Below are 12,157 nucleotides of genomic sequence, written 5' to 3' on the forward strand. Positions count from 1 at the left end.
GGGGGTGCTCCTTCAGCTGTATGTGCAAACACCGGGTTTTATATGAATAGTTTTTTACCTAGAACATCGCGCAACTTGCGCGGCTTACCATAATTTTATGTTTTATTGACTATTTTTAAATAAAGTTCTCAACGGCCTTCTTTTGCCCGATTTCGGGATTTACGGGTTCTTGAAACACCTAGACCTAGACCTAGACCAACATTTACGTCATGTTGTAGTACGGGGGTATTAAATTACCCCGATATCAATTAGGTTTGTACATGTAGTCAGTTTCCTGTCTCGCCGAGCGACCGTCGGCGTTTGTAGTAATGATCGAAAACTTTAATTTACTAATACCGATTTCCAAAGCTAGCTGTCACGGATTACATAATTCAATATAATAGGTAAACTACCACAAAGCTAGCTGTCATTCTAATAGATTAAAGGTTGTTCAACGCACTAACACGTTCAACACTGCATCTTTATGGCAAGTCTGATTCTACAAGTGAAGCCGACGCCAGATACAGGTTGTTCTCATCAAGGATATTAAAGTAGTTCTCGCTAATGATGCCACACCCGACCGTCGAGATTATACGGGAGCTACCCTAAGTCTGACTAAGCTGGACCGAAGACTGGCCCTGACGAATTTGGACCGAACACAGGCCCGTAGAATCAGACCGAATACTGGCCTCGTAGGATTAGACCGAAGACTGGCCTCGTAGGATCAGACCAAATACTGGCCTCGTAGGATCAGACCGAATACTGGCCTCGTAGGATCAGACCGAATACTGGCCTCGTAGGACCAGACCGAATACTGGCCTCGTAGGATCAGACCGAATACTGGCCTCGTAACCTGGTTACCGGTATACCCCAACACTGTAACTCACTGAACAAAACTCTTGGAAGTTAGGGTTACCCGGCTTCAGGCGTGAAATTATCCAACTATCATTAAACGTCTAGTTCCTATTAGTTGGCAGAACACTTGTCTGGCTGAGGTGGTGCACTAGCGTGGATGCAGCTGTGGTTCACTGTCTAATACCACGTGCTTACGCACAGCGTGACAGACTCGCCAAATCTGTCTGTCGTCCCTCGAAGCCTTGTGTGGCTGCAGCTATGAAACGCAGTCTTAAGCCACGGCTTATGAGGAGAAGACAGAACAAATAAAGCTAGTGCTCCCTTCTAGATAGTCTGCTATGAATCAATTAACACACTTTGAGAAAGTGTAAGAGTTTATTCACAAATATCAGCACAAAGCACAACACGAGCAGAACGCCCTCACAACACGATTGCATGTCCTTATATACACACAAAAATGGCAAAAACTAAGATAATTGGTTAAAATAATATAGGTCAATTTCACTGACGGTAATTGGTTACACACATGGATAAGACAGCAAAACGATAAGATTCAATAAGCATCCAGTCAAATCTTACCACAAAAGTTAGCGCAAAACAAACAAAACGAGTGTCTATTACCTCCGCTTTACAAGTCCTCTCTCCGATACGCCCGCTTATTACCCATAAATACCGTAAGCTAGTTCTAACACACATCAGTTGCAATCATGGTGCTCTACTGCATAGAATGTTCCTTCAAAGCTAATAGCCTTCGTGATCTGAAGAAACACGAGCGCTTACATCGTCGACGTGTGAGCTGCCCCACATGCAGTGCCGAATTTACATCGCTAGACCAACTGAAGACTCATAAGCTACAGGAGCACTCGAGGACGGTAGCCTGTCAGACCGAGCAACCCTGCAGCCGGGGCCGATCTCCTCCGCGACGTCGCCCTCCTCACCAGAGACCTGAAACTCGGCACCCTCGAAGACAGTCTCCTCCACGCTCCGCAAGACGCCCTCAAACGCACTCGCCTCCTCACAGGCGACCCCAATGGCGACCTGCAAAGCGTTCGAAGCCTGAGTCAAAGCCGGCAGTACCCTCTGTGGCTGTTCGGCCACTAGCTCCTCTTGAGATCTTCGACTCGGACTATAGCCTATAGTTCCGAGCTGATTTTCCCCCAAACGGCCCTTTTCAGGGCCACCACCTTGTACAAGAGTGTTGTTCATCTGACTACGAGCGTTTGCTTCACCACCCCCGACAAGAACTGAATTCTGTCCCAGAATAGCTACTTCTTTGTCAACCGGAAACATCTCCTGAGCCTTACACAGGTCCAAGTGGAACTCATCTAGGTATCTGGGTCGATGAGACTTCCTCTTTCCTCGGGGTGACTTCCACACCTGCTGTCTCTGAACGGCACTTGCGACCTGGCGGCCTATGTCATGGCTTTCTTGGGTGTCTTCATTTGTTTCTGATTGAGCTGGAGTTTCCTCCATTTGCGATTGTTCTCCTCCCTGCCATAGCCGGATACGTCCTTTGTGTTGAACGGATAGCTTGCCATTTCGGCTATCTTGTAACTCTGATATGGAAGCACTGCCGAAATGTGGTATGGACCAATGTATTTGGGCTGAAGTTTGTGGCCCCTCCCAGTAGGTTTATAGAAGGATTTCAACCACACCTTATCCCCAACCATATAATTTGATGGTTCTTCCTTATCTGAGACTCGAGGCATTAGCTGTTCCCTTCGTAGTTTTTTTCCAGCTATTTGTAAACGCTCCTGGAGTTGCTGGGCATAATCTTCTTGCAGCACGGATTCTTCCCGTCCTTCATGGAGTAGATCAGGTGGTAGTCGCGTTTCTCTTCCGAGCATCAAATAATTCGGTGTTTCTTCTGTCATCCGGTGGGGCGTGGCACGTATGGTTCTCATAATTTGTGGCAAAAGCTCATCCCATTCTCGATGCTCTGAATCACGCAATATGGCACGCAGGGAATTCCCTACCGTTCGGTTTAATCTTTCTACCACTGAGTTCCCTTGTGGGTGATAAGGTGCCGTCTTGGTCTTCTTACAGTTCCAGAGCTTGCAGCATTCCGCTAGCAGCTGGGACTGAAATTGCGCCCCCTGGTCGCTGTGTAATGTTTCGGGAATGCCAAAATATGAGAACACCCGTTCATCCAGTATTTTAGCCACGGTGGAAGCTTTGCCATCTTTAATCGGAATGGCATCATACCATCTGGTAAAATGGTCTGCCAGCACCAATATTTGCGTATTTCCCGCTTCTGTCTCAGGGAGCGGTCCGCACAAATCTACAGCAACCACTTGCCAAGGCCGGCCTGCCGTTAGATGATTCTTGGGGTGGAAGTGGCGATGGCGAGCTACCTTGGCTTGTTGACACGCTGTACATGCCGCCACGAATCTTCGGATGTCTCCAGTCATACCAGGCCAATACCATTGTCGACGAATAGCTAGTAGGGTTTTGTTGACTCCCAGGTGTGCCTGGTTATGATTTTCAGTCATGATTGGCAACCGCCGTTCCTGAGGGCACACAGTTTGGTAACTTCTGTGGCGCCCATCCGGCAATTGGATCCGGAGAGCCCCGTTTGAGCCTATCTCCAAAAATTCTTTTCTTGACCACAATTTGAGAGTTTCTGCCGATGCATGCTTTTCATCAATAGCACCTGCTGATTTCACGGCCTGTAGGACTGGTCCAATGTGTGGGTCAGCCAATTGTTCGGAGGTTATTTTTTACTCTTGAATCTCTGGGTTGTCTAAGGTACTCAAATTAATCTCCCCTGTCAACCTAGCACATTGCTCGCAGTCTTGACACTCTTGTCGACTCAATCCATCAGCGTTGTTGTGCTTGCGACCGGAACGATGAGCCAAAGTAAAGTCGAATTCTGACAGTGTTTCCATCCAACGTGCAAGTTGACCAGTTGGAACAGAGGTTCGTAAAAGCCAGAGAAGTGAGGCATGGTCCGTCCGTACCTCAAACTTCCTGCCGTATAGTTGTGGCCGGAAATGGTTTACTGCCTTGACTATGGCCAGAAGCTCCTTGCGGGTGACACAATAGTTCATTTCTTCCGGGGAAAACATTTTGGAGTAGTAGGCGACAACCTTCTCACCTTCCTTTTGCTTTTGGGAGAGAACAGCTCCAGTTCCCACCTGACTGGCATCTGTGTCCAAAATGAAGGGCAAAGTGTAATCTGGGTAAGCTAAAATAGGAGCTGATGTCAGATTCTCTTTGAGTATATCAAATGCTCTTTGACAATTTTCATCCCAACGGAACTTTGCCTCCCGTTTACAAAGTTGACTGAGTGGCCTTTGGAGTTCGGAGAACCCGGCAATAAACCGACGATAGTACCCGCAAGTTCCCAGGAAAGCCCGCACATCAGTCTTGTGCTGCGGTACTGGCCAATTTCTAACAGCTGCAACCTTCTCTTGGTCTGTTGCCACCCCATCTGCACTGACAACATGTCCCAGGTAGTTTACTTGTTTTGCAAAAAGCGTACATTTGCTCGGCTTCAATTTCAGCCCCGCAGCCTTCAGTCGGGTGAATACTTCTTCCAACCTACTGAGATGGCTGTCCAAATCTTTGGAAAACACGATTATATCATCCAGATATATAAGCAGAGTTCGCCAGTGTAGCCCTCGCAGTACTCGTTCCATTAGTCTTTCAAATGTCGATGGAGCTGAGGTTAGACCAAAGGGGAGGACTTGCCATTCCCACAAACCAGAACGTGTGGCGAAGGCTGCCTTCTCTCGAGCTCCCTTAGCTAGCCCCACCTGCCAGTATCCGGATGTCAAGTCCAAGGTGCTAAACAAGCGGCTCCCGCCGCGAGCATCCAGACTGTCGTCTATACGCGGGAGAGGGTAAGCATCTTTTTGTGTGACCTCATTTAGCTTACGATAGTCGACGCAAAAACGCCAACTGCCATCTCTTTTTTTTACCAGCACCACTGGAGAGCTCCATGCACCATGACCTTCCTTGACCAGGCCATGTGCTTTTAGTTCTTCGACTTGCTTTTCAATCTCTTCCTCTTGCACGGGCCCATGTCTATACGGTCTTTGTTTGATCGGCCTAGCTCCAGTGTTGAGATTTATGTCATGCTGTACAACATCTGTTCGACCCAGATCAAATTTCTCTCTGCTAAATACTGCGTGATGTTTGCTGAGCAGATTCCTTGCTTTTACGGATCCTTCTTGATCCAGACCTTCACACCATCTGCAGACGATATCCTCCCAGTTTTTGTCTGGTATGGCTGGGGTGGCCATGTCTAGGCTTTCTATTGCTTGTACTGCTGTACAAACCGCAATCCGTTTGCCCGCAGGAATGGTCACTGGATGATCGCTATAGTTCATCACCCGTATGGGTAAGAGCTGCCCATTAGGGCGGTGCAACGAGCTAGCCACTACCATTCCTGGGGCTGCTTGAGTGGTTTCAATACACCCAGGCCCATGTACCCAGACACGATTTAGTCGGGCCTGTATGACCAGTTCGGTTTGCGGAGGAATCCTGCTTGCGTGTCTGGCTTGCACCCCGACCTGTAAGGGTTCTCCCTCTTTTGGGCAACAGCTGACTTTGATACCATCGCATTGGAACTGGCAAGTTTTGAAGTCGATTGAGCTGTCATGCTCCTGGAAAAAGTTGAGCCCCAATAAGGCGTGGTTGTTGATGTCTGCCACCCAGAATGGTGCACTTACTTGTAGACGACCCAGCTTAAAGGTTAGTGTTGTGACCCCATCTAACCGGATCTCCTCCCCATTAGCGAGCACCCCGCGACCTCGGGTGGGCGATACCGGTGTGTAACAACTTCGTGGCAAGGTCTCCAGCACCGCAGTTGGAATGACGGATTGTGTACAACCACTGTCGAGTAGCATGGGCATAGTTTTGTTCTCAAACCTGGTAGGAACAAATAGAGCAGATGTGTGCCCTCCAATGTTAAATACAATTGTTTGCCGGATAGGGTCCTGTTCAGCAGGGCTCAGGCTTGACCCTGCTGAACATTGCCATTTTCCGCTTGCAGCTTTGGGGCCGGTCTAGGCATGGTCGGACAACTCCTGGCCATATGCCCAGTCTTTTGGCAACGGTAGCATGTAATTGGTGTACGCCTGGGCTGTATCTGTGTTAAGGCAGCGCTCAGCTGCTTTTGCATTTGCGCCTGCGAAGCTGCCATTTGCTCAATTAAGGCGGCCTGAGCTGCAACTTCCTTCCGCAGGCAGCTCACTTCATCTGTCTCGACCTGGTTTATGCGATTGGGTCCTCCAAAATTTAGCTCCCCAAATGACTGTACAAGCTCAACCACCTCTTCATAACTATCAGGAGTACGATGTCGCAGCTCCCATGAAAGCGGCTGACATCCCGATGGCAACGCATTGGTAAGTTCCTTAATGGCTCTTTTCTCTTGCTGTGTATCATCCAGCTCCGGAAAAGCTTTATCTACCAATTTGCGCACATAAGCAGCAAATTCATGAACATTGTCATTCGCCTTCCACTTCAATGACTTCAATAGCTTCACCGCGCTATCTTCACTCAAACGGTAGCGGGAGGTTACCTGAGTACACATCCCCTCGAAGGATGTTGCTGTTAATCCCTTTTGAGCAGGCCCCGATATCGCCATCTGAAATCTAATAACAGCTTCTGGCTCCTCCCACTGCATTAACTGCCCAACTCGCGTGAACTGGTGTATAAATGTATCGACATCGGAGGTCCCATCAAACGTAGGTGTAGGTAGATTCACCCTTTTTGATGCCTTCATTAAGTGTACAGTTTCTTCCGCCATATGATTCACATCAGCTGCTATGGCTCCCATCTGTCTTGTAATCGAGCTATTTCCAATAGCTGCCCTGGTTCGCAATGATATTGGTGAGGCATGGGGTGTCGACATCCTCCTGTTTTATGTGGGTTCTCTGGTCTTTCTCCAGCAAGATCCCACTGCTGCCACCAATAAAGTAGTTCTCGCTAATGATGCCACACCCGACCGTCAAGATTATACGGGAGCTACCCTAAGTCTGACTAAGCTGGACCGAAGACTGGCCCTGACGAATTTGGACCGAACACAGGCCCGTAGAATCAGACCGAATACTGGCCTCGTAGGATTAGACCGAAGACTGGCCTCGTAGGATCAGACCGTATACTGGCCTCGTAGGATCAGACCGAATACTGGCCTCGTAGGATCAGACCGAATACTGGCCTCGTAGGATCAGACCGAATACTGGCCTCGTAGGATCAGACCGAATACTGGCCTCGTAACCTGGTTACCGGTATACCCCAACACTGTAACTCACTGAACAAAACTCTTGGAAGTTAGGGTTACCCGGCTTCAGGCGTGAAATTATCCAACTATCATTAAACGTTTAGTTCCTATTAGTTGGCAGAACACTTGTCTGGCTGAGGTGGTGCACTAGCGTGGATGCAGCTGTGGTTCACTGTCTAATACCACGTGCCTACGCACAGCGTGACAGACTCGCCAAATCTGTCTGTCGTCCCTCGAAGCCTTGTGTGGCTGCAGCTATGAAACGCAGTCTTAAGCCACGGCTTATGAGGAGAAGACAGAACAAATAAAGCTAGTGCTCCCTTCTAGATAGTCTGCTATGAATCAATTAACACACTTTGAGAAAGTGTAAGAGTTTATTCACAAATATCAGCACAAAGCACAACACGAGCAGAACGCCCTCACAACACGATTGCATGTCCTTATATACACACAAAAATGGCAAAAACTAAGATAATTGGTTAAAATAATATAGGTCAATTTCACTGACGGTAATTGGTTACACACATGGATAAGACAGCAAAACGATAAGATTCAATAAGCATCCAGTCAAATCTTACCACAAAAGTTAGCGCAAAACAAACAAAACGAGTGTCTATTACCTCCGCTTTACAAGTCCTCTCTCCGATACGCCCGCTTATTACCCATAAATACCGTAAGCTAGTTCTAACACACATCAGTTGCAATCATGGTGCTCTACTGCATAGAATGTTCCTTCAAAGCTAATAGCCTTCGTGATCTGAAGAAACACAAGCGCTTACATCGTCGACGTGTGAGCTGCCCCACATGCAGTGCCGAATTTACATCGCTAGACCAACTGAAGACTCATAAGCTACAGGAGCACTCGAGGACGGTAGCCTGTCAGACCGAGCAACCCTGCAGCCGGGGCCGATCTCCTCCGCGACGTCGCCCTCCTCACCAGAGACCTGAAACTCGGCACCCTCGAAGACAGTCTCCTCCACGCTCCGCAAGACGCCCTCAAACGCACTCGCCTCCTCACAGGCGACCCCAATGGCGACCTGCAAAGCGTTCGAAGCCTGAGTCAAAGCCGGCAGTACCCTCTGTGGCTGTTCGGCCATTAGCTCCTCTTGAGATCTTCGACTCGGACTATAGCCTATAGTTCCGAGCTGATTTTCCCCCAAACGGCCCTTTTCAGGGCCACTACCTTGTACAAGAGTGTTGTTCATCTGACTACGAGCGTTTACTTCAATATCTTATGAAAAAAACATTCCACCAGGAGGGTTCTCTCCGTCGGTATTTAATGAGGGTCAATTACTAAGCAGCAATACAGCAGTGGGAAATTCAACCATTAATGGTGCCCCCAGATCCCACAAACCATGTCTGGAGTAAAGAGGATGATGAGATTTCTGGGCAACGCTTTCTTGATGAGCAAAGAGCTATTCCTAGGCAGCTTGTCCAATGGACCAGTTGCTCATGCAAAAATAGTTTGCACAAGTCTGCAGCTGTGTAGAGTGCAGTAATAAAATGACTGACGAGATTGAGGATGATAATCAATTAGACGGTAATTAGATTAGGAGATTAAGATCAATTAGATGAGCTTCAAGATTATAATTATGTAATAGTTTTATTAAATACTTTGCAATATGCTTTCTAGAATCAATTAACAGTTTTTGATGTATCATGATAAAAAGACTATGTACTTCGGTAAACATGCTATATAATAATCATACAATGTACTAAGATACCCATACAAAAACATGATATTAATTAATCATCCAGAAAGTTGGTTGTCATCGAACATACTGCACCATACATTCCATCATACTGGTTACATTCAACATTTCAACCATACATGGTTTCAAAATACTGCATGGTTTTAACATGCTACCAGTACAATAAATCTAAAGCTAAGCCAGAAATTTCGCATATTGATGTCAGTTAAATAAAAAAGAAATAACATGTACCAATGGAAAGTACTAAGATAAGCATAATAAGTACTTTATGCTTGTCACGTGCTGCCCAGCATAATAATAATTTCATTTAAAAGATTAAGTTTACATTAGATTCGTTAGTTAGTCTGCGTCACAACCAGTGTACCCAAGGAGGTATACAGTATAGCCTGTCAATCAGTAGTTGTACAGGTATCAATGTAACGAGTATGAAGGGGGTTTCTGGCAGATCAGTGGTTAAGGTGATGGCGAGAAATGTTTGTCATATCGAGTCCCTGGCGGCCGACTACAATGTAAAGAATCGCATCCGTTACAGACAATGAGTTCAAAATACAAAATGATCATATAGACATATAAGAGCTGACATACATTTATGGTGCAATATTTATCGATCATAACCTACCCGAAAAACGATCTATCAAAGCAGGTAGCAGTAAATTTAAAACTTCAAAATAGAAAGAGCTACAATACTGATTTGAACGTGTACGCAAAATGCATAGCCCTACATAAAAGTAATAGATGTACCCCCTTTAGCTTTAACCACAACAATATTTAGTTAACTCATACATCGCATACTTCTGTAAGGTAATAATTGATATGTGAGCGCTATAACAATACAATATAATACAATTGATTAAAATACAACAAAATATGTATTAATATATATAATATCACACAACATAATGCAACATATCAATCCTATAACACAATTCAAATAAGTTCAATACAACATAACACAGCTATTATAATACAATACACCAGAATATAGTGTAATAACACAATAATACAGTACTGCTAACTTCTGCATGACACAATATAGTAACTTAAAACTAACCAAACCATCAGTTGAATAACAATCATACAGTTGCATGAAGGTACTACGCTTTGTGTTGATATTGGGTTGACGTTTTAACGAGCAATACAGTCTCCAATTTTGTAAATAGGCGAGCTAAGTCTTAATAAAAAACAGCAGAGGCATGCTATATTACAAATAGTCCAGTATTACTGGTTTATTAAAAAAATACCCAATCTAGGTATTCTATTTATGAAGCCCAATAATATAAGTAGCTTATAATGTTATGTAGTGCTACCATCTTAGCCTAAAAATTAAACAAATTGAATTAAGCTATTGAGTGTATGAAACACTGAGTGTCTAAAGACACAGCAACAATACCTACGGCAGAGAGTAGTTTATTGTATAATTTATAACCAATATGTAAAATCTAGACTGAGAAGTTTGACTTGAGAGTTTAATTCATTATAATCAACACCTATCACTCATTGATCCAACTGACTACAGTGAAGGAAACGCAAGATTTTCAATAAAGCAATGCGTATTTAATCTTTGATTAATTAATCATAAATATTAAGTAAATGAGTTTGCTATTGTTGTATATTGTTAGAGTTATCATATCTTTATTAATTAGTAATTGATAATCAGTCTGGATAAGAGTCGTCTACCCTTCTTCCCATGATGCTACAAGACCTTCCCATGATGCAACCAAGAATAGCACTTCCTGAGGATCTGATGAAATGCTAGAACGCTAAATAAATTACGACTGTAACATTAATCTTTAACAATTGACATCATCTAGATAGTTTAGGGCTGGCCAGCCATTAGGTTTCATCATCAACTAACCAGACAACATTTAGGTAATTATCACAACTTATAACATGGTGGCAGCAAAATACATCAAGATTTGCTGATTGATGAGAACCCAGCCAAGTAATATATTTTGAATATCAGCTGATTAGGCCTGCTTCTTATTTGTTTTCCAATTTCTGTGTACTGCTTGTGTGTTGCTATGGATGGTTTTGGATTAACCTCACCGGCTGAGCATGGATGGAAATTTGGCGGAAAACTGGAGGAAATGGAGGAGGAATTTTGAAAATTATTTGGATGCAATAAACCTCATTGCTGGGCCTGCTGATGAAAATGGGGCTTGGCCACCGGCAAATAATGCAATATGGAGGAGACAAATAGCTATACTACGACATTGCATTGGCGAAGATGCTGTGGAAATATTAGATCAATTTGAATTTGATGAGGAGGCAGAGCCACCTGAAGTTAGGACTCGCCTTCCTGATGTCTTGGCAAAATTTGAAGGTTACTTCAACCCGAGGAGAAACCTACTGTATGAATGGTATGTTTTTATGTCTTTGACTCAAACCGAAGGTGAACCTATTGATATGTTTGTTAAAAGGCTAAAAACTCAAGCTAATAAATGTGAATTTGCTGAGCAACGAGACATGATGATATTAGTACGCTGTGTGTTTGGAATAAAAGATCAGAGGCTCAAGGAAAAATTGTTGCAAAATAGAGACGTAAACCTGAACAATGCCATTGATATGATCCGAGCATCAGAAATCACAAAAAATCAGTTAGCTGAAATGGCTAGTGAAAAAGTGGTGGCAGTTGTAAACAGAAGCAACGGAACAAGTAAAGGACCTCCTATACCAGCGCCTAGGAAAATTATTGACTGCAAATTCTGTGGTTATGACCACTTTAAAGGGAAATGTCCTGCCTATGGAGAGACATGCAATAAATGTGGCTTGAAAAATCATTTTAGAAAAAGTGTACTGGTACCAAGAAGGAAGTAAATTCAGTCACGGTAAAAAGATCGGATATTGGGGTTAGTGACCTATTCATTGGAATGATAGCCAACGATAGAGATTCGAAAAAAGGATGGTATAAATCATACAAACTTTCACATGATTCTGCTTCAAAACAAATCACTTTTAAAGTAGATACTGGTGCACAGGCAAATGTTTTACCATTGAAGTATGCCAATGATCTGAAGGCTATCATACAAAAAAGCACTGCAAGACTTATAACATATTCCAATGATGTCCTACCAAATGCTGGCAAAACCACGCTAAAGCTAAATACTGACAAAACAGAAGATGAACTCGTATTTGAGCTCGTTGACGAGGATGTTGTACCAATATTAGGCCTTCAAGCATGTGTGGAACTGAATATAGTCAAGAGAATTGACAGTGTTAACAATCAAGCCATTTTAGAGGAGTATGCAGATTGTTTTCAGGGAATGGGCTGTCTCGAAAAAGAACATACTATTAGGGTAAATTCTGAAGTGAAACCAGTTATCAACAGAGCAAGACGCATACCTCTGAGTATGGTAGACAAAGTGAAAGCTGAGCTAGACAA

At 44.3% G+C, this 12,157-nt stretch overlaps 1 protein-coding gene across 1 annotated transcript; it reads left to right on the forward strand.

Annotated features, from left to right (window-relative positions):
* Positions 1–10,830: 10,830 nt before the first annotated feature.
* Positions 10,831–11,592, forward strand: LOC137386495 (uncharacterized). Its single transcript, XM_068072842.1, has one exon. The coding sequence runs from the start codon at positions 10,831–10,833 to the stop codon at positions 11,590–11,592; it is 762 nt and encodes a 253-aa protein (XP_067928943.1).
* The last annotated feature ends 565 nt before the right edge of the window (positions 11,593–12,157 follow it).

This window comes from Watersipora subatra, chromosome 1, assembly GCF_963576615.1.
Source record: "Watersipora subatra chromosome 1, tzWatSuba1.1, whole genome shotgun sequence".
In the NCBI taxonomy this organism is placed as follows: Eukaryota; Metazoa; Bryozoa; class Gymnolaemata; order Cheilostomatida; family Watersiporidae; genus Watersipora; species Watersipora subatra.